Source organism: Oncorhynchus nerka, linkage group LG24 (genome assembly GCF_034236695.1).
Source record: "Oncorhynchus nerka isolate Pitt River linkage group LG24, Oner_Uvic_2.0, whole genome shotgun sequence".
In the NCBI taxonomy this organism is placed as follows: domain Eukaryota; kingdom Metazoa; phylum Chordata; class Actinopteri; order Salmoniformes; family Salmonidae; genus Oncorhynchus; species Oncorhynchus nerka.
The window spans coordinates 90,614,163-90,641,158 of NC_088419.1; the positions used below are offsets into that span (position 1 = coordinate 90,614,163).

Sequence of the window (26,996 nt, forward strand, 5' to 3'; positions counted from 1 at the left end):
TGTGGATCACAGAGGAAGGGAAAAAAAACATATTCATCAACTGATCCCGTCTAATAAGAGAGAGAAGAAGGAGAAAAGGGAGAGAGGCAGAGGGGAGAGGGGGTGTTGAGAAAGAAGGGAGAATGAGGGGAATAAAAGAGAGAGAGGGAGAGAGGGAGACAGATGAGAAGAAACAGAAGCACATCATTACAACACAGTACATGTGTAACCGATGGGAAATGGCTAGCTAGTTAGCGGTGGTGCACGCTAATAGCGTTTCAATCGATGACGTCACTCGCTCTGAGACCTTGAAGTAGTTGTTTCCACTTGCTCTGCAAGGGCCGTGGCTTTTGTGGCGCGATGGGTAACGATGCTTCGTTGGTGACTGTTGTTGATGTGTGCAGAGGGTCCCTGGTTCGAGCCCGGGTCGGGCGAGGGGACGGAAGTATACTGCTACATATAGTCATAATATGACATCTGACATAACTTTATTATTTTGGAAATTCTGTGAGTGTAATGTTTACTGTACATTTTTTATTGTTTATTTCACCTTTGTTAATTATCTATTTAACTTGCTTTGGAGTGGTTAACATACGTTTCCCATGCCAATAAGGCCCTTTGATTTGAATTGAGTCAGGAGTGCACTTGCCTGTTGAGGAAGGGGTCAGATCCATTGGTGGGCATGTTGCCCTGGGTCATGGGCTGGGCAGGGTTGCCACCAGGGGTGAGCGCTGGTACCATGCTCTCAGAGTCCACGGGGAGCTGTCTACACAGTGCCACCTCCTAGGGGGAAGCAATAGGCAGCAGGGGGAGGGAGAAGGGGGGAGAGGAGGGAGAGGAGAGAGAAGAGGGGAGGAGAGGAGGGAGAGGGGAGGAGAGGAGGGAGAGAAGAGGAGAGTGGCAGAGAGAAGAGGAGAGGAGAGAAGAGAAGAGGGGTGAGAGGAGAGATTCAAGATTACTGAAACTATGTTCATTATTGTCCAGGAACACATTGTGTACTACACCACTTGAGAAACATTTGCTGAGTCCATAACAGAATCTGCTTCTGAACAAAGCAGTGTTTTTACAGCCCCATCGTAGTGAGTGTGTGAACTACACAGAAATTATATGATGTGAAGACACACACACACACACACACACACACACACCTCAGGACGGGATTGGCTAATAGTCTTAAAGGAAGTGGGCTATGGGATAAGTTAGAGGTTTGTGGTTGCTGCCGTAAGATAACCGTACCCAAACACACAAAGACAGGTCTACACTGGTGAAACTAGGAGGGGGGGGGGGGTCAATGCTACCCTTCACCTGTGCCACTGCCCTGACATGGTAACTAGGGTCGGATCGTGTCGGTCTCCCGGTCTGGGGCACAACTAACTCCCACTGCCCTGACATGGTATCTAGGGTTGGATCGTGTCAGTCTCCCTGTCTGAGGCACAACTAACTCCCACTGCCCTGACATGGTATCTAGGGTTGGATCGTGTCAGTCTCCCTGTCTGAGGCACAACTAACTCCCACTGCCCTGACATGGTATCTAGGGTTGGATCGTGTCAGTCTCCCTGTCTGGGGCACAACTAACTACCAGACCAGTGCACAGTCACCTTAGAAAAAACAGATTCACATTCATCTGATGGGCTGTGAGTGTAACAAATGGCTGGAAGTATCTGTAAAGGGAAGGGGCTTTATAACAATGTATCTGTAAAGGGGCTTTATAACAATGTATCTGTAAAGGGGCTTTATAACAATGTATCTGTAAAGGGAAGGGGCTTTATAACAATGTATCTGTAAAGGGGCTTTATAACAATGTATCTGTAAAGGGGCTTTATAACAATGTATCTGTAAAGGGGCTTTATAACAATGTATCTGTAAAGGGGCTTTATAACAATGTATCTGTAAAGGGGCTTTATAACAATGTATCTGTAAAGGGGCTTTATAACAATGTATCTGTAAAGGGAAGGGGCTTTATAACAATGTATCTGTAAAGGGAAGGGGCTTTATAACAATGTATCTGTAAAGGGAAGGGGCTTTATAACAATGTATCTGTAAAAGGAAGGGGCTTTATAACAATGTATCTGTAAAGGGGCTTTATAACAATGTATCTGTAAAGGGGCTTTATGACAATGTATCTGTAAAGGGGCTTTATGACAATGTATCTGTAAAGGGGCTTTATAACAATGTATCTGTAAAGGGGCTTTATAACAATGTATCTGTAAAGGGAAGGGGCTTTATAACAATGTATGTGTAAAAGGGAAGGGGCTTTATAACAATGTATGTGTAAAAGGGAAGGGGCTTTATAACAATGTATGTGTAAAAGGGAAGGGGGTTTATAACAATGTATCTGTAAAGGGAAGGGGCTTTATAACAATGTATGTGTAAAAGGGAAGGGGCTTTATAACAATGTATGTGTAAAAGGGAAGGGGCTTTATAACAATGTATGTGTAAAAGGGAAGGGGCTTTATAACAATGTATGTGTAAAGGGAAGGGGCTTTATAACAATGTATCTGTAAAGGGAAGGGGCTTTATAACAATGTCGATGTGTAAAAGGGAAGGGGCTTTATAACAATGTCGATGTGTAAAAGGGAAGGGGCTTTATAACAATGTCGATGTGTAAAAGGGAAGGGGCTTTATAACAATGTCGATGTGTAAAAGGGAAGGGGCTTTATAACAATGTATCTGTAAAGGGAAGGGGCTTTATAACAATGTCGATGTGTAAAAGGGAAGGGGCTTTATAACAATGTCGATGTGTAAAGGGAAGGGGCTTTATAACAATGTCGATGTGTAAAAGGGAAGGGGCTTTATAACAATGTCGATGTGTAAAAGGGAAGGGGCTTTATAACAATGTATCTGTAAAGGGAAGGGGCTTTATAACAATGTCGATGTGTAAAAGGGAAGGGGCTTTATAACAATGTATCTGTAAAGGGAAGGGGCTTTATAACAATGTATCTGTAAAGGGAAGGGGCTTTATAACAATGTATGTGTAAAAGGGAAGGGGCTTTATAACAATGTATCTGTAAAGGGAAGGGGCTTTATAACAATGTCGATGTGTAAAAGGGAAGGGGCTTTATAACAACGTATCTGTAAAGGGAAGGGGCTTTATAACAACGTATGTGTAAAGGGAAGGGGCTTTATAACAACGTATCTCTAAAGGGAAGGGGCTTTATAACAATGTCGATGTGTAAAAGGGAAGGGGCTTTATAACAACGTATCTGTAAAGGGAAGGGGCTTTATAACAACGTATGTGTAAAGGGAAGGGGCTTTATAACAACGTATCTCTAAAGGGAAGGGGCTTTATAACAATGTATCTGTAAAGGGAAGGGGCTTTATAACAACGTATGTGTAAAAGGGAAGGGGCTTTATAACAACGTATCTGTAAAGGGAAGGGGCTTTATAACAACGTATCTGTAAAGGGAAGGGGCTTTATAACAACGTATCTCTAAAGGGAAGGGGCTTTATAACAATGCATCTGTAAAGGGAAGGGGCTTTATAACAACGTATCTCTAAAGGGAAGGGGCTTTATAACAACGTATCTCTAAAGGGAAGGGGCATTATAACAACGTATCTCTAAAGGGAAGGGGCTTTATAACAATGCATCTGTAAAGGGAAGGGGCTTTATAACAACGCATCTCTAAAGGGAAGGGGCTTTATAACAACGTATCTCTAAAGGGAAGGGGCTTTATAACAACGTATGTGTAAAGGGAAGGGGCTTTATAACAACGTATGTGTAAAGGGAAGGGGCTTTATAACAATGCATCTGTAAAGGGAAGGGGCTTTATAACAACGTATGTGTAAAAGGGAAGGGGCTTTATAACAACGCATCTGTAAAGGGAAGGGGCTTTATAACAACGTATCTGTAAAGGGAAGGGGCTTTATAACAACGTATCTGTAAAGGGAAGGGGCTTTATAACAACGTATCTGTAAAGGGAAGGGGCTTTATAACAACGTATCTGTAAAGGGAAGGGGCTTTATAACAACGTATCTGTAAAGGGAAGGGCTTTATAACAACGTATCTGTAAAGGGAAGGGGCTTTATAACAACGTATCTGTAAAGGGAAGGGGCTTTATAACAACGTATCTGTAAAGGGAAGGGGCTTTATAACAACGTATCTGTAAAGGGAAGGGGCTTTATAACAACGTATCTGTAAAGGGAAGGGGCTTTATAACAACGTATCTGTAAAGGGAAGGGGCTTTATAACAACGTATCTGTAAAGGGAAGGGGCTTTATAACAACGTATCTGTAAAGGGAAGGGGCTTTATAACAACGTATCTGTAAAGGGAAGGGGCTTTATAACAACGTATCTCTAAAGGGAAGGGGCTTTATAACAACGTATCTCTAAAGGGAAGGGGCTTTATAACAACGTATCTCTAAAGGGAAGGGGCTTTATAACAACGTATCTCTAAAGGGAAGGGGCTTTATAACAATGCATCTGTAAAGGGAAGGGGCTTTATAACAACGTATCTCTAAAGGGAAGGGGCTTTATAACAACGTATCTCTAAAGGGAAGGGGCTTTATAACAATGTATCTGTAAAGGGAAGGGGCTTTATAACAATGTATCTGTAAAGGGAAGGGGCTTTATAACAACGTATGTGTAAAAGGGAAGGGGCTTTATAACAATGCATCTGTAAAGGGAAGGGGCTTTATAACAACGTATCTCTAAAGGGAAGGGGCTTTATAACAACGTATCTGTAAAGGGAAGGGGCTTTATAACAACGTATGTGTAAAGGGAAGGGGCTTTATAACAATGCATCTGTAAAGGGAAGGGGCTTTATAACAACGTATGTGTAAAGGGAAGGGGCTTTATAACAATGTATCTCTAAAGGGAAGGGGCTTTATAACAATGTATCTGTAAAGGGAAGGGGCTTTATAACCACGTATCTGTAAAGGGAAGGGGCTTTATAACAACGTATCTGTAAAGGGAAGGGGCTTTATAACAACGTATCTGTAAAGGGAAGGGGCTTTATAACAACGTATCTGTAAAGGGAAGGGGCTTTATAACAACGTATCTGTAAAGGGAAGGGGCTTTATAACAACGTATCTGTAAAGGGAAGGGGCTTTATAACAACGTATCTGTAAAGGGAAGGGGCTTTATAACAACGTATCTGTAAAGGGAAGGGGCTTTATAACAACGTATCTGTAAAGGGAAGGGGCTTTATAACAACGTATCTGTAAAGGGAAGGGGCTTTATAACAACGTATCTGTAAAGGGAAGGGGCTTTCCACGCAATAGAGGCTTTATAACAATGTCGATGTGTTTGACATTGGAGCTGTATGGACTGAACACAACACATATATGGTAGTGAACAGACACTAAAAAGGTTAAAGGTTAAAAGGCAGGTAGCCTAGTGGTTAGAGCGTTGGGCAGGTAGGCTAGTGGTTAGAGCGTTGGGCAGGTAGCCTAGTGGTTAGAGCAGGTAGCCTAGTGGTTAGAGCAGGTATCCTAGTGGTTAGAGCGTTGGGCAGGTATCCTAGTGGTTAGAGCGTTGGGCAGGTAGCCTAGTGGTTAGAGCGTTGGGCAGGTAGCCTAGTGGTTAGAGCGTTGGGCAGGTAGCCTAGTGGTTAGAGCGTTGGGCAGGTAGCCTAGTGGTTAGAGCGTTGGGCAGGTAGCCTAGTGGTTAGAGCGTTGGGCATGTAGCCTAGTGGTTAGAGCGTTGGGCAGGTAGCCTAGTGGTTAGAGCATTGGGCAGGTAGCCTAGTGGTTAGAGCGTTGGGCAGGTAGCCTAGTGGTTAGAGCGTTGGGCCAGTAATCGTAAGGTTGCTGGATCAAATCCCCAAGCTGACAAGGTTAAAATCTTCCCCTGAGCAATATACAGAACTAAGTCAAAGGCTCAGACACACCAACTCATCCAAGGGCCCCTCCACACTGTTCCCCCGGGCGCTGAAGACGTGGGTGTTCTTTAATGGAAGCCTCTACAACATAATCCAGGTAGAATCAGGAATTCCCCAGGCCAGAGTTTCTATGTATGCGGATGACTCAACTCTATGCCGAAGACGTGGATGTTAATTAAAGGCAGCCCCACGCACCTCTCTGATTCAGAGGGGTTGGGTTGAATGCGGAAGACACATTTCAACTGCATAAATTCAGTTGGACAACTGACTATGTATCCCCCTTTCCCTAAATAGATCTCTCTCCAGACTGTCAGACAAACCAAAACAGTGAGATCGTGTAGGGGAGTACAGTGGAAAATAGAGAAGCTACTGTCAGAATGTGTGTACACCCCCTATAACACTCCCTATTACACCCCTATAACACCCCTATAACACCCCCTATAACACTCCCTATAACACTCCCTATAACACTCCCTATAACACCCCTATAACACCCCTATAACTCCCTATAACACTCCCTATAACACCCCTATAACACCCCCTATAACACCCCTATAACACCCCTATAACACTCCCTATAACACTCCCTATAACACCCCCTATAACACTCCCTATAACACTCCCTATAACACTCCCTATAACACTCCCTATAACACTCCCTATAACACTCCCTATAACACTCCCTATACCCCTATAACCCCCTATAACACTCCCTATAACACCCCTATAACACCCCTATAACACCCCTATAACACCCCTATAACACCCCCTATAACACCCCTATAACCCCCTATAACTCCCTATAACACCCCTATAACCCCTATAACACTCCCTATAACACTCCCTATAACACCCCCTATAACACCCCTATAACCTCCCTATAACACCCCCTATAACACCCCCTATAACACTCCTGTCCTTCATCCTCTCAGACCAAGTATTCCCCGCTGGCCAACTACAGGCCATAGCCAATGTAAGACTCTGCTCTCCCTTCCCAACCCCACAGACCCCAGCCAGTAACCCCACAGACCCCAGCCAGTGCTGATATGTGCTCAGGATGGGCCGACAGAGTCACAGCGTTCTGGGTGAGATAAACATTTCCTGGTTGAGGTCACTGGCTAAGGACAATAAAGGCGATTAACAAACGGGTGTATATCTCTCTCTCTATGTGAGCCTGCCTTCCTGTAAGTAGATGATTAGGTGGTCTAGAATAGAGTAGCTGGTAGCTACCCCGTTCGGCCACTAGTGGGCGCTAATATTTACCCCACAGCGCCATAGAAAGGCCCAAAGCCTGCGCTAAAAAAACAATCTACTGTCCAACTAAGAGCTCCATTTTCTGCCTTTGAGATTCTTCTGGGTAACCTTTTTCTCATTGAGGAGGCACGTGATATGATGGCGTGTGGCCTGTGTGTGTGCTGGTTCTTCTATCCTTGTGGGGACCTAAAATACCCAAAAGCCCCCAAAAACAAGACAAAATGTTCCTTGTTGGGACAAAGGAGATTTTAAGCTCAGGGGATAGGGTTAGGGGTTAAGTTTAGGCTAAGGGTAAAGAAAATAAGATTTTGAATGGAAATTCATTTTAGGTCCCCACGAGGATAGAACAAAACGTGTGTGTGTGTGTGTGTGGCTAGCGTTGGAGGCCTAGCGTTGGAGGCCTAGCGATGAAGGCCTAGCGATGAAGGCCTAGCGATGAAGGCCTAGACTGCCTCACCTGTCTCATGAGCTCCTCCTGGCGTCTCTGGATCCTCTCTCTCTCCAGCTGGATGCGCTGCAGCCTCATCTTCTGCTGGGTACTGACAACCACGCCCAGGGGACTGGACAGACTCATCATCCCAGCCTGGGAGCTCTGCTGCTGGGGGAGGGAGCCAGGTGAACCCAAGGCCTGGGCCTGTTGGGGCTGCTGCTGGGTGTGTTGCAGGTGCTGCTGGTGGTGGTGTTGGGACATCACTATGGAAGGAGAGACAGAGAGAAGGGAGGGGGTTGTTATCCAGAAAACAATTCCAGTGGAGAACAAAGACAAAGAAGGTGAGAGGCTTTAAGAGGCTTTTTTTAAACGCTGATAGTAATGCGATAGTCTGACTGTGCTGATATGAACACAGTACTAACTACAGGTCTAGTCAATCAGGTGAACTTCTCTGGGAAAGAGCCAGAGTCCAGATAGTGAGTCAGTGTCGAGATGGATCACCCAGCTGACAGAAGGTTGATTTATGTTTCCGTGGTAACATGGACTCTTAACAACGTGATAAACTTTGTAGCTCCTTGCTGAAACAAGGTGTTGTATTATGTAGGACGGTCTGACTGGCTAAAATAAATCTTTGGTCGATCGAGTTGTTTGTTCTTTCAACCAATAGATTGGTAGAAAATTGTAAAAACCTGTATTTTTCCATATAGACACATCCTATGTGTTTTAATCAAATCAACTATATGCACTGAGCTTGTCTGATGCTTTAAGCGCAGTGTTTGATGAAATAATTAAGGACACACAAATGACTAGAGGGAGTCCGACAGCAATTGATTTGAATGTGCCGAGCCAGACTCAGAATGCACTGTGTTAAACAAAACAAAAAAAGACAGCGAGTGACCTGTTGTCTCTCTCTCCTTCCTGCTGCAGTGACCACCACAGAACATCAACAGTGTTTATAGTGTTGTATCTCTCTCCTCCCTGCTGCAGCGACCACCACAGAACATCAACAGTGTTTATAGTGTTGTCTCTCTCTCCTCCCTGCTGCAGTGACCACCACAGAACATCAACAGTGTTTATAGTGTTGTCTCTCTCTCCTCCTGCTGCAGTGACCACCACAGAACATCAACAGTGTTTATAGTGTTGTATCTCTCTCCTCCCTGCTGCAGCGACCACCACAGAACATCAACAGTGTTTATAGTGGTGTCTCTCTCTCCTCCCTGCTGCAGTGACCACCACAGAACATCAACAGTGTTTATAGTGTTGTCCCTCTCTCCTCCCTGCTGCAGTGACCACCACAGAACATCAACAGTGTTTATAGTGTTGTCCCTCTCTCCTCCTGCTGCAGTGACCACCACAGAACATCAACAGTGTTTATAGTGTTGTCTCTCTCCTCCCTGCTGCAGTGACCACCACAGAACATCAACAGTGTTTATAGTGTTCTCTCTCTCCTCCCTACTGCAGTGACCACCACAGAACATCAACAGTGTTTATAGTGTTGTCTCTCTCTCCTCCTGCTGCAGTGACCACCACAGAACATCAACAGTGTTTATAGTGTTGTCTCTCTCTCCTCCTGCTGCAGTGACCACCACAGAACATCAACAGTGTTTATAGTGTTGTCTCTCTCTCCTCCTGCTGCAGTGACCACCACAGAACATCAACAGTGTTTATAGTGTTGTCTCTCTCCTCCCTACTGCAGTGACCACCACAGAACATCAACAGTGTTTATAGTGTTGTCTCTCTCTCCTCCTGCTGCAGTGACCACCACAGAACATCAACAGTGTTTATAGTGTTGTCTCTCTCTCCTCCCTGCTGCAGCGACCACCACAGAACATCAACAGTGTTTATAGTGTTGTCTCTCTCTCCTCCCTGTTGCAGTGACCACCACAGAACATCAACAGTGTTTATAGTGTTCTCTCTCTCCTTCCTGCTGCAGTGACCACCTCATAACATCAACAGTGTTTATAGTGTTGTCTTTCTCTCCTCCCTGCTGCAGTGACCACCACAGAACATCAACAGTGTTTATAGTGTTGTCCCTCTCTCCTCCTGCTGCAGCGACCACCTCATAACATCAACAGTGTTTATGGTGCTGTCCGTGTTTCTGAAGCTGCCACATAACAGACAGCCATTTCTGACCGAAAAAGTTCTGTTACTGAAATCTCGCATTTGTTGAGGCAAAACCTTCCCTATTCCCTCAACCCTTGCTCTCGTTACATGGACACGTGTAAGCATCGCATGCACGCAACCAATAGGGCCTGACCTATAGCATAATCACATCAATGAATGGGTTATAACAAACTCCCAACACCATAACATGACGGCAAAATGGCTGCAGAGGACGTGACAAAAGGGGGAAGTCAGATATATGGAATAAATTTGACTAGTTGTGGAAAATACTGGAGATCAACAAAAAGTGCATATTATGTATAACAGCTGCTGTTAGATTACAATATTTATTTTTCTAACTGTTTGGAACAACGTAAAAAGACTAAATAAATGTCTTGTAAGTTTAAAAAATAATGATGATAATTTAAAAGACAATATTACAGCAAAGACTAAAAACAGTCAGTTGTAAATTTAATTACCCCACATGGAATGAGAAATGTATTGTTTTATCGCTAATTATTAAAAGAGTTGCTTTATTATTTTACAACTAAAATGCTTGATTGCATTTCAAATCATGAATGGTGAGGAGAAAATGTGCAGTTTAAAATAAAATATAATGTGTAATTTTCGAACGGTTATGGTGACCGTAGCAGAATACGAAAAGCCAAGGTCTGTGCTCGCATACTCCCTAAAGACCTTCGCCAACATTACTGTCATTTTTCCCCCTCTTGAGCCACCGTAGCAACATAGCCAGAAAACCATTCTTCAAAATTGTCTGAATTATTCCAAGATAAATCAAGAAATCTTTCATTCATTTTTGACGTTTTAGTCAAGTAATTTTACACCAAACTAAGATGTTTGGTGCAGTATTTCTCTAGTGAAAAAAAATATGCACAAAATGACGAAGGGGTCGTGGACTTCGGATACCGAACTTCAGCTACCCCTGAAAAAAAAGTGCGCACGAAACAACCGGAAAAAATACCAGCCGAAGAAACCAAGACAAACAAAAGCATCAAAAAAACGTGTCAATTTATGGGTAAACTCAAACTCTTTCAACTGGGAAGCTTAACTGACATCCAAAATTGCATGACCTTACAAACACACACAGTGTATGTGTTCACACACACACCAATGCTACTTCAGATGTAAACAGTGAACAGAGATTACGCAGTCTGCCAAAACACTGAAATAACCTGACCAAGCTCTCACTGTAAACAGAGCCTCAGCCACGTACTCTAAAAGCACACCAGCAATATGGATAGACTACTGCAGCTGTGCTTAAGAGAAAGCAGATGGTCAGATTAGAGACTAACCCCCAGCAATAACATATAGACTTTGTTATTCCAGACAACAGCTAAAAAAAAAAAATCAAAAGGGGGCCATTACAGTTATATTTAGAAAAACTAAACAAAATCAGAGAGCATTGATTTGGGGACATGACTACAGTCTTCAGCCAGGTAATCATCAGATCCTTCTACTGAAGACTACTAAATCATTATCAAGCAGTAATGGGTTGTCTTTGTTACCAGCGGTCGTTAATAATTAGCTAAAAGCTAGCCCCTCATGACCGACTCAAATTCAGTGTGAATTTGCAGCCACACCACTCTACAAAGTCGCCCAGACGGTTCACCCCCCCCCCCCCCCCCCCCACCCCATTACATGCTCCAGTGTGAGCCGAGCCCACACCAACCCCACAGCTCTGGGGTCTGTACACCCCACCCCCCTGCATCTCATATTTCCTGGTCTTCCACTCTGACATTTCTGCCTGCCCCAACAGGTAGTTTTTACTAGGCAGTCCCTTCGCCTGTTGGCTACTCTATACCTAGGCCCTGCGACATACCTAGGCCCTGCGACATACCTAGGCCCTGGACATACCTAGGCCCTGCGACATACCTAGGCCCTGGAACATACCTAGGCCCTGGAACATACCTAGGCCCTGGAACATACCTAGGCCCTGGAACATACATACCTCCGACATGGATTTGCCCCAAACACAACACATTTTATTCAGGACAAAATAGTTTATTTGCAAACAGGCTGCATGTTCTGGAATATTTAAATTCTGTACAGGTTTCCTTCTGTCATTTAGGTTAGTATTGTGGAGTAACTAAAATGTTGTTGATCCATCCTCAGTTATCTCCTATCACAGCCATTCAACTCTAACTGTTTGGCCTCATGGTGAAATCCCTTAGAGGTTTCTTTCCTCTCCGGCAACTGATTTTGGAAGGGTTCCTGTATCTTTTGGAGTATCTACCAATAGGTGCCCTTTGCAAACCACTGGAAATCCTCCCAGGTCTTCGTAGTTGAATCTGTGAAATTCACTACTCGACTGAGGGACCTTACAGATAATTGAATGTGTAGAGTACAGAGATTGGGTAGTGATTCAAATATCATTTAAGCACTATTATTGCACACAGAATGATGAGTCCATCGCAACTTGTGATGCACATTTTTACTCCTGAACTTATTGAGGCTTGACATAACAAAGGGTTATGGGGTATTGTGTGTACAGTGACAAAATCTCAATGTAATTAATGTTAAATTCAGGCTGTAACAAAATGTGTAAAAGGTCAAGGGTTGTGAATACTTTCTGAAGACACAGTATGTAAAAGACAAGATTGAATTGAGAATAATCTGATGGGTGAGAAAACACTTGTGACTCATGCCCGTGTCTCATGGCCGACGTGCAGAAAACACTTGTGACTCATGGCCGACGTGCAGAAAACACTTGTGACTCATGGCCGACGTGCAGAAAACACTTGTGACTCATGGCCGACGTGCAGAAAACACTTGTGACTCATGGCCGACGTGCAGAAAACACTTGTGACTCATGGCCGACGTGCAGAATACACTTGTGACTCATGGCCGTGTCTCATGGCCGACGTGCAGAAAACACTTGTGACTCATGGCCGTGTCTCATGGCCGACGTGCAGAAAACACTTGTGACTCATGGCCGACGTGCAGAATACACTTGTGACTCATGGCCGTGACTCATGGCCGACGTGCAGAAAACACTTGTGACTCATGCCCGTGACTCATGGCCGACGTGCAGAAAACACTTGTGACTCATGGCCGACGTGCAGAAAACACTTGTGACTCATGCCCGTGACTCATGGCCGACGTGCAGAAAACACTTGTGACTCATGCAGAAAACACTTGTGACGTGCAGAAAACACTTGTGACTCATGGCCGACGTGCAGAAAACACTTGTGACTCATGGCCGACGTGCAGAAAACACTTGTGACTCATGGCCGACGTGCAGAAAACACTTGTGACTCATGGCCGACGTGCAGAAAACACTTGTGACTCATGGCCGACGTGCAGAATACACTTGTGACTCATGGCCGACGTGCAGAAAACACTGACTGTAACTCATGTGACTCACGTGCAGAAAACACTTGTGACTCATGCCCGACGCAGAAAACACTTGTGACTCATGCAGAAAACACTTGTGACTCATGCAGAAAACCGTGACTCATCTCGACTCATGGCCGACGTGCAGAAAACACTTGTGACTCATAGGCCGACGTGCAGAAAACACTTGTGACTCATGCCCGTGTCTCATGGCCGACGTGCAGAAAACACTTGTGACTCATGCCCGTGTCTCATGGCCGACGTGCAGAAAACACTTGTGACTCATGCCCGTGTCTCATGGCCGACGTGCAGAAAACACTTGTGACTCATGGCCGTGTCTCATGGCCGACGTGCAGAAAACACTTGTGACTCATGGCCGACGTGCAGAAAACACTTGTGACTCATGGCCGTGTCTCATGGCCGACGTGCAGAAAACACTTGTGTCTCATGGCCGACGTGCAGAAAACACTTGTGACTCATGCCCGTGTCTCATGGCAGAAAACACTTGTGACTCATGGCCGTGTCTCATGGCCGACGTGCAGAAAACACTTGTGACTCATGGCCGACGTGCAGAAAACACTTGTGACTCATGGCCGACGTGCAGAAAACACTTGTGACTCATGCCCGTGTCTCATGGCCGACGTGCAGAAAACACTTGTGACTCAGAAAACATGGCCGAAAACACGTGCAGAAAACACATGTGACTCATGGCCGACGTGCAGAAAACACTTGTGACTCATGCCCGTGTCTCATGGACTCATGCCCGTGTCTCATGGCCGACGTGCAGAAAACACTTGTGACTCATGGCAGACGTGCAGAATACACTTGTGACTCATGGCTGACGTGCAGAATACACTTGTGACTCATGGCCGACGTGCAGAATACACTTGTGACTCATGGCCGACGTGCAGAATACACTTGTGACTCATGGCCGACGTGCAGTCTAAGGCAAGAAACAGCACATGCTTTTTTTGTGTGCAACTTTTTCAAATCAAATCATGCAACATTTAGCCTAACCTATAGGCCTATTTTATTTATTTATTATTTTACCTTTATTTAACTAGGCAAGTCAGTTAAGAACAAATTCTTATTTTCAATGGCGGACAAATGCCCTGCCCAGGGGCAGAACGACACGTCAGCTCGGGGATTTGAACTTGCAACCTTTTGGTTACTAGTCCAACTCTCTAACCACTAGGCTACCCTGCCGCCCCAAAGCAGATGGTCAGATTAGAGACTATATGTTTTGATAACGTTCACATCACAACTGAAGTAGCCAAATAACTCTAACCCCCTAGCCTATAAGCCTTAGACGAGAGGTCTGCACGGGACCCATGTTTTGGTACATTGCCCGCCTGCTCCCGCAAGATTACTGACGGCGCCGGCAGGGTTTTTTTTGTTGCCAACATCCAATGAGTGCATGATTTCATAAGACATTTGCTGTTTTGAATTAAAGTCCTTTTATTGAAACAAACTCCAGTGTAAACAAACTCATTTGAAGCAGCACAGACAAAAAGTCCCTGCAAGACAGAATATATTTATTTGGGGGGGGACGAGTTCACCTTGTAAACTTTCCAAAATCATCTAAACTTGAACTGTCAGTAAGGAAAAGGCATCTGATAGGCTGACTTGCGCCCAATCACAAGCCATTGTTTCGTTGCCTTTAGAATATGATTAACAGCATGGTTTCCAGTGGGAACCTCAAGCTTTTACAATTCATCACAAGTGACCACATAAATAGCATATTAAATAAATGTAAGCGCAGGCTGCGCTTCCTCCATTTATAATTAGAGGCTTTGGGTGTTGCTTTTGTGGGCCATTCTGAATAAAAAAATGATTCCACTGTCGCAGCCGGCCGCGACCGGGAGGTCCATGGGGCGACGCACAATTGGCCTAGCGTCGTCCGGGTTAGGGAGGGTTTGGCCGGTAGGGATATCCTTGTCTCATCGCGCACTAGTGACTCCTGTGGCGGGCCAGGCGCAGTGCACGCTGACCCGGTCGCTAGGTGCACGGTGTTTCCTCCGACACATTGGTGCGGCTGGCTTCCGGGTTGGATGCGCGCTGTGTTAAGAAGCAGTGCGGCTTGGTTGGGTAGTGTTTCTGAGGACGCGTGACTCTCAACCTTCGTCTCTCCCGAGCCCGTACGGGAGTTGTAGCGATGAGACAAGAAAGTAACTACTAACAATTGGATACCACGAAATTGGGGAGAAAAAGGGGGTAAAATTAAAAATAAATAAATAAAATAATATAAAATCTGACGCACACTTTATGAAGATGTTAGAAAAGCCGCATATTTTCTTCCAGACAACGAGACATGTAACGAACATCACGAGCTGGTCAACGCATTAGAACGTTCAAGATGTCGTTCCCATAGCAACGAAAAAGGGGTAAAATAATTTAAACAAAATAAATAGATGATAATAAATAATAAATGACTCCACACATATTAGTAGGCTAAATAAAGACCAGATTCAATTGAGAATAGTCTGACGGGTGAGATTATTATCAAGTGCTTGTTAAATTGTGAATGACAGACTGATGAAGTGTGTACAGCTGTTGTAAGAAACATGAGCAGAGCGCATACCTTTCATGTGACTTTTTTCAAATCATCATTAGAGTCCCATCATGCAGTCTTACAATTGTAATACAAAATCTAAACACACAGCCCAACACTTGTAGAACAACTAAAATTGCATAAATAACTAAATGTGGAGCTAAAAAAGGCACATGGAGCAGACAGTCTGGTGATTTCACTGTGGAGACACTTTCCCCCTCTCAGGACCTCTTCACCCTCTCCCTTTCCCTCCATCTCACAGTCCTCTGCCTCCTCTCTTCGCCCTCTCCCTTTCCCTCCATCTCACAGTCCTCTGCCTCCTCTCTTCGCCCTCCATCTCACAGTCCTCTGCCTCCTCTCTTCTTCCCTCTCCCTTTATCTCACAGTCCTCTGCCTCCTCTCTTCGCCCTCTCCCTTTCCCTCCTCTCTTCCCTCTCCCTTTCCCTCTCCTCTTCCCTCTCCCTTTCCCTCTCCTCTTCCTCTCTCCCTTTCCCTCTCCTCCTTCCCTCCTCCCTTTCCCTCCTCTCACAGGCCTCTCTCCTTTCCCTCCTCTCTTCGCCCCTCCCTTTCCCTCCTCTCTTCGCCCTCTCCCTTTCACTCCTCTCTTCCCCTCCCTTTCCCTCCTCTCTTCGCCCTCTCCCTTTCCCCCTCCCCCTCCCTTTCCCTCCTCTCTTCGCCCTCTCCCTTTCCCTCCTCTCTTCGCCCTCTCCCTCTCCCTTTCCCTCCTCTCCCCTCTCTTCACCCTTCCCTCCTCTCTTCACCCTCTCCCTTTCCCTCCTCTCTTCACCCTCTCCCTCCCTCCTCTCTCAGGCCTTTCCTCTCTCTCTCCCTCTCTCCTCCTCTCTTCGCCCTCTCTCCCCTCTCCCTTTCCCTCCTCTCTTCTCCCTCCTCTTCGCCCTCTCCTCTCTTCGCCCTCTCCCATCCTCTCCCTCCTCTCTTCTCCCTTTCCCTCCTCTCTCGCCCTCTCCTTTCCCTCCTCTTCGCCCTCTCCCTTTCCCCCTCTCCCTTTCCCTCCTCTCTTCGCCCTCTCCCTTTCCCTCCTCTCTTCGCCCTCTCCCTTTCCCTCCTCTCTTCGCCCTCTCCCTTTCCCTCCTCTCTTCGCCCTCTCCCTTTCCCTCCTCCCTCTCCCTTTCCCTCCTCTCTTCGCCCTCTCCCTTTCCCTCCTCTCTTCGCCCTCTCCCTTTCCCTCCATCTCACAGGCCTCTGCCTCCTCTCTTCACCCTCTCCCTCCTCTCTTCACCCTCTCCCTTTCCCTCCTCCTCTCTTCACCTTTCTCCCTTTCCCTCCTCTCTTCAGGCCTCCCTCTCCCTCCTCTCTTCTTCCCTCTCCCTCCCTCCTCTCTTCACCCTCCTCTTCTCTCCCTTTCCCTCCTCTTCTCTCCCTCTCCCTTTCCCTCTCCCTCTCTCTCGCCCTCTCCCTTTCCCTCCTCTCCTCTCCCTCTCCCTCCATCTCACAGGCCTCTCCCTCCATCTCACAGGCCTCTCCCTCACCCCTCCCTCTCTCTCCTCGCCCCTCTCCCTCCTCTCTTCGCCCTCTCCCTTTCCCTCCTCTCTTCGCCCTCTCCCTTTCCCTCCATCTCACAGGCCTCTGCCTCCTCTCTTCGCCCTCTCCCTCCTCTCTTCGCCCTCTCCCTTTCCCTCCTCTCTTCACCCTCTCCCTCCTCTCTTCACCCTCTCCCTTTCCCTCCTCTTCTCTCCCTTTCCCTCCTCTTCTCTCCCCCTCTCTTCGCCCTCTCCCTTTCCCTCCTCTCTCGCCCTCTCCCCTTCCCTCCTCTCTTCGCCCTCTCCCTTTCCCTCCCTCGCCCCTCCTTTCCTCTCCTCCATCTCACAGGCCTCCTCTCTTCCCCTCTCCCTCTCTCTCCATCTCCCTTTCCTCCTCTCAGGCCTCTCCCTTTCCCTCTCTTCCTCCCTCTCCCTTTCCCTCCCTCATCTCACAGGCCTCTCCTCCTCTCCTCTCCCTCCTCTCCTCCCTCTCCTTTCCCTCCTCTCTTCGCCCCTCTCCCTTTCCCTCCCTTTCCCTCCTCTCTTCTTCTCTCCCTCTCCCCTCTCCCTCCTCTCTCCTCCCTTCGCCCCTCTCCCTTTCCCTCCTCTCTTCGCCCTCTCCCTTTCCCTCCTCCTCTCTTCGCCCTCTCCCTTTCCCTCCTCTCTTCGCCTCTCCCTCCCTTTCCCTCCTCTCTTCGCCCTCTCCCTTTCCTCCTCTCCTCTCCCTCCTTCGCCCCTCTCCCTTTCCCTCCTCTCTCCCTTCCCTCCTCTCTCCCTTTCCCCCTCCTCTCTCTCCCTTTCCCTCTCCCTTTCCCTCGCCCCTCTCTTCGCCCTCTCCCTTTCCCTCCTCTCTTCGCCCTCTCCCTTTCCCTCCTCTCTTCGCCCTCTCCCTTTCCCTTTCCCTCCTCTCTTCGCCCTCTCCCTTTCCCTTTCCCTCCTCTCTTCGCCCTCTCCCTTTCCCTCCTCTCTTCGCCCTTCCCCTCTTTCCTTGACAGTTCAGTGTGTCTCTCTCCCCATCTGTTAGCTGGACTTGAAGTCTGGATGAAGAGCAAAGGAACCTACATAGTTTACCTACCCTCAACACAGACTCAACGTGTGTGTGTGTGTGTGGGGGAGGGACTGAATTTATGATTTCACCTTTTCTATAAAGCATGACATTTATGGACCACAAGGTTTTCCTCAGAGACCCTTATTGTTACATCACGTACTTCACAATTGGGGAAAATACCCATCCGTGATCTTCCTATTAAACTCAATGATGTAATTCCCAGAGGCTCAATGCACGGCCATTTTGGATACAAAGCTGTTAGTTGCAACAGTCCCCATGTTTGGTGACGGGAGCAGACAGGAAACGCAGGTTATTCTGGAGGAAACTCCGCAGAGTTGTAACTAGCTGGCACAGACACAAAGTAAAAACTAAATCTGATTTTAAGCCTAACTTTAACCACACTGCTAACCATAATGCCTAACCTTAACCTTAAATGAAGACCAAAGTGCAAATGTTTGTTTTCATTCATTTTGACAAAAGAGCCAATTTTGACTTTACAGCTGGCCCATCTAGTGCAAATCGATCGGTTCTCCCTGTAGGACAAGACTCATCCCAATAAACGTCAACCTGTACAGGAAAGGCGGCAGGTAGCCTAGTGGTTAGAGCATATATTCAAACACATCCAATAGATTATGGAATTATTCCTTGTTTTTATAAAACCAAATAGCCAGAGTAGATGCATTAGGTTTGGATAGGGGCCAAACAGACAGATGATATGCATGCAACTGCACACAGAAATACACAGAGCAGCATCTTTAGGGTTGGGTCTGGGACATGGCAGGACACACCCTATCAGAGAGCGCAGATTGGAGAGGCAGAAAACAGACTGCAGTCTGGCCAGATGTGCAGAGCTCCACACGACCTCAGCCACAAGTAAAATAACACTCCCAAACAACCTCCTGTTCCCCCACCCTCTTCTCTTCTGCTCTCCCTCCCACACTCGTATCCTCCACCTCACCCTCTCTTCCACTCCCTCTCCAAACTCTCCTCGACTTACTCTCCCCACCCTCTTCTCTTCTGCCCTCCCTCCCACACTCTTATCCTCCACCTCACCCTCTCTTCCACTCCCTCTCCAAACTCTCCTCGACTTACTCTCCCCACCCTCCTCTTCAAGGCTAGCACTGGGTGTCACACCGACCCGGCTACAATGATGGAAAACACATGATCAGATAGATGAGTTCAGCAAAACGACGAGCCAGCAACCCCTCACAGCTCCCAGTCACGATATCAGCAGAGAGAGAAAAGTTGGGGTAACGGAAAGAGCAGCAGTAAAATAGAGGTGGTAAGGGAGAGTTGAGAGATAGAGAAAAGGGGAGAGAGCGAGAGAGAGGTAGAGAAATTGGGAGAGTTGAGAGAGAGGTAGAGAAAAGGGGAGAAAGCGAGAGAGAGGTAGAGAAAAGGGTAGAGTTGAGAGAGAGGTAGAGAAAAGGGTAGAGTTGAGAGAGAGGTAGAGAAAAGGGGAGAGTTGAGAGAGAGGTAGAGAAAAGGGTAGAGTTGAGAGAGAGGTAGAGAAAAGGGTAGAGTTGAGAGAGAGGTAGAGAAAAGGGGAGAGAGCGAGAGAGAGGTAGAGAAAAGGGTAGAGTTGAGAGAGAGGTAGAGAAAAGGGGAGAGTTGAGAGAGAGGTAGAGAAAAGGGGAGAGTTGAGAGAGAGGTAAAGGGAGAGAGAGAGAGAGGTAGAGAAAAGGGGAGAGAGCGAGAGAGAGAAGTAGAGAGAGAGAGGTAAAGGGGAGAGAGCGAGAGAGAGGTAGAGAAAAGGGGAGAGAGCGAGAGAGAGAAGTAGAGAGAGAGAGAAGGGGGAGACAGTAAGTACTAAGTCTTAGTGGGGATGCTCTGCCAACAAAGACCTTCTTGTTTAGTTTACTTCCTAGAAACAGCTGTCCAACAGGGTCAGAGGGAAAAAAACTGGAAAAACTGAAACACTTCCAGTCTCGAAAATCTGCACTAAAACCTCCACCATCCCCTGCTCCAAACAAGAGCTCCCAAACACACACACAGGGAGCTCCCCAACACACACACAGGGAGCTCCCCAACACACACACAGGGAGCTCCCCAACACACACACAGGGAGCTCCCCAACACACACACAGGGAGCTCCCCCCACACACACACACACAGGGAGCTCCCCAACACACACAGGGAGCTCCCCAACACACACAGGGAGCTCCCCAACACACACAGGGAGCTCCCCAACACACACACACAGGGAGCGCCCCAACACACACACAGGGAGCGCCCCAACACACACACACACACACAGAGCTCCCCAACACACAGAGCTCCCCAACACACAGAGCTCCCCAACACACAGAGCTCCCCAACACACACAGAGCTCCCCAACACACACAGGGAGCTCCCCAACACACACACACAGGGAGCGCCCCAACACACACACAGGGAGCGCCCCAACACACACACAGGGAGCGCCCCAACACACACACAGGGAGCGCCCCAACACACACACACGGAGCGCCCCAACACACACACACACACACACACACACAGAGCTCCCCAACATACAGAGCTCCCCAACACACAGAGCTCCCCAACACACAGAGCTCCCCAACACACAGAGCTCTCCCAACACACAGAGCTCTCCCAACACACAGAGCTCTCCCAACACACAGAGCTCTCCCAACACACAGAGCTCTCCCAACAACACAGAGCTCCCCAACAACACAGAGCTCCCCAACAACACAGAGCTCCCCAACACACAGAGCTCCCCAACACACAGAGCTCCCCAACACACAGAGCTCCCCAACACACAACTTATAGTTAATGTTTTCAATATTAATCAAAATTATGTTTTTTTGTCAAGGTTAACAGTAATGTGGTGTTGAGATAACGACCCTATAAAATCTGTGATGTGGAGAACGCGGGCGGAATCACAGAATCAAACAATATACACAAAAAACGTATTGAAACGTATTAGGAAAAATGTATTAATATGAATTAAGAATAAGATAAGACCTAATGCATCAGTGTTCGTGTTTTACTTCATCTGTCTGATGAGGCAACGTAGGAAAACTGAACGAAATTTAGGCGTTTTATAGGGCCCCTACCTAGTGGTTTAAATCAGTCTCCAGGTAGAAAACAATGAACACGTTTTAATCTGATACCAGAGAAACACCACTTAAATTCTCCTTTGCAGTTTTGCCTGGGGTCAGTCTCTTGCCACATCTCTCTAGGGACCTAACAGGCCTGGGTCAGGTCTCTTGCCACATCTCTCTAGGGACCTAACAGGCCTGGGTCGGTCTCTTCTCTCTAGGGACCTAACAGGCCTGGGTCGGTCTCTTGCCACATCTCTCTAGGGACCTAACAGGCCTGGGTCGGTCTCTTGCCACATCTCTCTAGGGACCTAACAGGCCTGGGTCGGTCTCTTAGGGACCACAGGCCTGGGTCGGTCTCTTGCCACATCTCTCTAGGGACCTAACAGGCATCTGCCTGGGTCGGACCTTGCCACATCTCTCTAGGGACCTAACAGGCCTGGGTCGGTCTCTTGCCACAACTCTCTAGGGACCTAACAGGCATCTGCCTGGGTCGGTCTCTTGCCACATCTCTCTAGGGACCTAACAGGCACCTGCCTGGGTCGGTCTCTTGCCACATCTCTCTAGGGACCTAACAGGCCTGGGTCGGTCTCTTGCCACATCTCTCTAGGGACCTAACAGGCATCTGCCTGGGTCGGACCTTGCCACATCTCTCTAGGGACCTAACAGGCCTGGGTCGGTCCTTGCCACATCTCTCTAGGGACCTAACAGGCCTGGGTCGGTCTCTTGCCACAACTCTCTAGGGACCTAACAGGGTTTTGTGGCGAGTTGGATCTCCACAGATAACCCAGTATCTGGGTGAGGAACGCGCTGAGAAGAGAGGCTCCCTGGACACTTCCCTATATCATATCATTCTGGCCCCAGTCATCAGACCCCTGGCCTGGCTGTTATCAGACCCCTGTTATCAGACCCCTGTCATCAGTCCTGGGAGACCCCGTTAGTAGTCCAACTGTTGATGCTGCAGAGACTGGTCAGAGTTCATAGTCCCCCTCCTGGCTCGCGAGTCAATGGGTATGAATACTTTTCAGAGGTACTGCAGCTTCTCACAGGCAAAGCTCCGCCCCTCAGGGGGGCACAGAGTTAAGGGGTCAAGGGTCAGGTATGATGGATCAAGGTGCACAGTTTGATTAGTTCGGTGCTCGTGTGTGATCAGGGGACTTTAAGGGTGAATGGGGTTGATCGGTTGGTTGGGTTGGAGGGTCGATCAGGTAGTGATTTAGAAGGTGGGACGGGGGGGGGGTTACGGCCCAGAGGTTACTTACTGAGGCAAACGTTACTTACTGAGACAGGACATTCGTTGTGTTTTGTGGTCAATGAAGTAGATCTCTCCCTGAGGATTTTCAGCCTGCTCCCAGCCATCAGGCAGCTCCCCTGTTCACAAGCAGCAGCAGCAGCACCTCGTCAGCCAGAGTACTTCACCTTTACCATGCCCGTTGAAATCAGATTAAAATGACTAGTATTGTCATTCCTAATTCTATGGCTGTAACCTTTACCGTAGCTGACTGATGCAGTTCCCAGGGACCACATTTCACAGTAATGTACATTTGAATGGACAAGTTTTTTGGTTGTTTAAAATCTTTGGAATTTTACAACAGAAGCAGGTCTGACTAACCTTCAACAGTTGTTCCTCAGTTACTGACCTGTTTATTTACCTTTTTGTTCCATCGGGTGACTGGATCAAGAATACAAAATGAAAGAGTTGAAGTGGAGTAGAGAGCTTATCGACTGACCCGTCTTGATGAGTCAGCATGAGTAACAGTGGAGATAAGCAGGAATCGTGACTAGAGCTAAATCTGAGAACTGCTGAGTCAACCGCTGAGTGGGATCAGGGGTCACTCACTGGGTTGCCATGGGAGATAGAACACAGGGCAAAAGGACGGGAAATTCCACTGAATCTATTGTAGAATTACGGGGACAGTGGTCATTGTCAGCCTTGGTAATGGAGAGATACAGGTTCCTACTGTTTTGATTACGAGTGTGTCTTGGGAGTTGGGTTGTGAACAGACACTTTTCCGTTCTCTGTAAGTTAATGGACAATGAAGTACATATCTTTTTTTTTTTAAATCAGGTGTTTTAGTGCAGGTCTGAAACAAAACCTTGCACACCATCACCTCTCTAGGGCCAGGATTGATGATGATAACTCTAGAAACAAGAATCACAACACTGCTCAAGGAGTAGACAGCATGATCTAATCAGTAATCATATGCCTATGAACCAGAATTATACTGTTAGCATCGAGGTGGTGTGCCCTAGCAGGAAGTCCACTGTGTGCAGCTCACCAAGCACTAATAAAAATAACCAGAGCATGTCTACCTCTGCTAAAATTCCCAGAAAAGCAAGAAAAACATTCAAGCATCCCATAAAAGTGTTAAAAATAGCAGACGTTAACATATGTAGCTTAAGAAACAAGATTCATGAAATCAATAATTTGCTAGTAACAGATTGACATTCACATTCTGACAATCTCTGAAACTCACTTAGATAATACCCATGTTTTGTAGTGATTCGTATTTATTTAACTAGGCAAGTCAGTTTAGAACAAATTCTTATTTTATGATGACGGCCAAACCCTCCCCTAACCCAGACGACGCTGGGCCAATTGTGCGCCACCCTATGGAACTCCCGATCACGGCCGGTTTTGACACAGCATGGGAACGAATCAGGAACGAGCCAAATCGGGAGCCCTTAAAGCCCTTATGTTGTTGATGTAAAGAATATTTGTTGGTCCGTGATGTGTAATAACGCAAATAGGTCTGGCTGTACAACCGATTGGCAAACGTATTTCCACATTGAGAAATCATGTGACTAAACTGAATAAAAAGAAGAAGAAACTATGAAACAAAGACAACATTTACATAGATAACTCCGCTCCACCATTCCGTGAATCAGATGGCATCAAAAAGCCCACTGATACTGCCAATTACTTGAATAATGTTTTCATTGGCAAGACTTTCGAACTTAGGCATGACATGCCAGCAACAAATGTAGACACTACACATCCAAGTATATCTGACCAAATTATGAAAAACAAGCATTAAAACTTTTTTTTTTCATAAAGTAAGTGTGGAAGAGGTGGGAAAAAAATTATTGCGGATGGAAAATTACGAAGGATAATAGCGGACAATATTGCCACATTTTCGATTTGAGCCTTCTAGAAAGTGTGCGCCATCAGGCCTGGAGTGAAGCAACAGTTGTTCCCCTACCTGAGAAAAGTAAACGCCCCCCTTTACTGGCTCAAATAGCCGACAAGATACAATGCTATTTTACAGTAAACAAATTGATAGACTTTCACCACACTTATAGGATAGTCAACAATCACAAAAATGACTGATTGGCTGAGAGAAATGTATGATAAAAAGATTGTGGGGGCTGTTTTGTTAGACTTCAGTGCGGATTTTGACATTGTCGATCATAGTCTGCTGCTGGAATAACTTCTGTTATGGCTTTACATCCCCTGGTATAATGTGGATAAAGAGTTACCTGTCTAACAGAACACAGATGGGTGTTTTTTAATGGAAGCCTCTCCAACAAAATCCAGGTAGAATCAGGAATTCCACAAGGCAGCTGTCTAGGCCCCTTACTTTTTTCAATCTTTACCAACAACATGCCACTGGCTTTGAGTAAAGGCAGTGTGTCTATGTATGCGGATGACTTAACACTATACACGTCAGTTACTACAGCGACTGAAATGATAGCAACACTTAGAGCTGTAGTTAGTTTCAGAATGGGTGGCAAGGAATACGTTTTGTAATTGGGATAAATTGTTCACTAAAACCTAAACCTCAACTAAATCATGTAATGAATAATGTGGAAATTGAGCAAGTTCGGGAGACTAAACTGTCATGGTCAAAACATATTGATACGTCTTAACAGCACTATAAACAAGGCAGGTCCTACAGGCCCTAGTTTCTACCTTCTTAACAACACTATGAACAAGGCAGGTCCTACAGGCCCTAGTTTCTACCTTCTTAACAGCACTATCAACAAGGCAGGTCCTACAGGCCCTGGTTTTGTCGCACCTGGACTACTGTTCAGTCGTGTGGTCAGGTGCCACAAAAAAAGGACTTAGGAAAATTGCAATTGGCTCAGAACAGGGCTGTCCGGCTGGCCCTTGGATGTACACAGACGGCCAATAATAATATCCTTCCTGTTTGGCCCTGTCCGGGGGTGTCCTCGGATGGGGCCACAGTGTCTCCTGACCCCTCCTGTCTCAGCCTCCAGTATTTATGCTGCAGTAGTTTATGTGTCGGGGGGCTAGGGTCAGTTTGTTATATCTGGAGTACTTCTCCTGTCCTATTCGGTGTCCTGTGTGAATCTAAGTGTGCGTTCTCTAATTCTCTCCTTATCTCTTTCTTTCTCTCTCTCGGAGGACCTGAGCACTAGGACCATGCCCCAGGACTACCTGACATGATGACTCCTTGCTGTCCCCAGTCCACCTGGCCATGCTGCTGCTCCAGTTTCAACTGACCTGAGCCCTAGGACCATGCCCCAGGACTACCTGACATGATGACTCCTTGCTGTCCCCAGTCCACCTGGCCATGCTGCTGCTCCAGTTTCAACTGTTCTGCCTTATTATTATTTGACCATGCTGGTCATTTATGAACATTTTAACATCTTGGCCATGTTCTGTTATAATCTCCACCCAGCACAGCCAGAAGAGGACTGGCCACCCCACATATGCTCTCTCTAATTCTCTCTTTCTTTCTCTCTCTCGGAGGACCAGAGCCCTAGGACCATGCCCCAGGACTACCTGACATGATGACTCCTTGCTGTCCCCAGTCCACCTGACCGTGCTGCTGCTCCAGTTTCAACTGTTCTGCCTTATTATTATACGACCATGCTGGTCATTTATGAACATTTGAACATCTTGGCCATGTTCTGTTATAATCTCCACCCGGCACAGCCAGAAGAGGACTGGCCACCCCACATAGCCTGGTTCCTCTCTAGGTTTCTTCCTAGGTTTTGGCCTTTCTAGGGAGTTTTTCCTAGCCACCGTGCTTCTACACCTGCATTGCTTGCTGTTTGGGGTTTTAGGCTGGGTTTCTGTACAGCACTTTGAGATATCAGCTGATGTACGAAGGGCTATATAAATAAATTTGATTTGATTTGATAATATGCATGTCAATCTCTCCTGGCTCAAAGTGGAGGAGAGATTGACTTCATCACTACTTGTATTTGTGAGACGTATTGACATGTTGAATGCACCCATGCAAACCCCACAAGACATGCCACAGGAGGTTCCTTCACAGTCCCCAAGTCCAGAACAGACAATGGGGAGGTGCACAGTACTACATACTATACATATTCCACATAAAGTAACTCATGCCAGCAGTAAAATTAGATTTTTAAAAAATAAATAAATAAACCTTATAGAACAGAGGGGACTGTGAAGCAACACAAACATAGGTACATGCATACAAACACATGACAACATATGCACTACACCCACACTAGATATGTGGTTGTAGAGTACGAGCCTGAAGGCACTCATTTAATATTTTGTGAAATCTGTAATGAATGTATTGTAAAGGTTTTTTAAATGTATAACCTTAATTTAGCTGGACCCCAGGAAGAGTAGCTGCTGCCTTGGCAGGAACTAATGGGGCTCCATAATAAACCCCAGGAAGAGTAGCTGCTGCCTTGGCAGGAACTAATGGGGATTCATAATAAACCCCAGGAAGAGTAGCTGCTGCCTTGTTAGGAACTAAATGGGGATCCATAATAAACCCCAGGAAGAGTAGCTGCTGCCTTGGCAGGAACTAATGGGGATCCATAATAAACCCCAGGAAGAGTAGCTGCTGCCTTGGCAGGAACTAATGGGGATCCATAATAAACCCCAGGAAGAGTAGCTGCTGCCTTATCAGGAACTAAATGGGGATCCATAATAAACCCCAGGAAGAGTAGCTGCTGCCTTGGCAGGAACTAAATGGGGA

General features: G+C 46.7%; 1 protein-coding gene across 2 annotated transcripts in view; it reads right to left on the reverse strand.

Moving 5' to 3' along the window:
- The window catches only part of wwtr1 (WW domain containing transcription regulator 1), a 105,037-nt gene that overhangs the window by 34,890 nt on the left and 43,151 nt on the right, over positions 1-26,996 (reverse strand). Inside the window, exons 3-4 of one of the 2 annotated variants that reach the window (XM_065009293.1) lie at positions 7,510-7,745; positions 629-759 (exon numbers count right to left, since the gene is read on the reverse strand). In XM_065009293.1, coding sequence (XP_064865365.1) covers positions 629-759; positions 7,510-7,745 — 367 coding nt within the window. Of the gene's footprint in view, positions 1-628; positions 763-7,509; positions 7,746-26,996 lie in introns of both variants that reach the window. The other variant, XM_065009292.1, reaches the window with a different exon arrangement.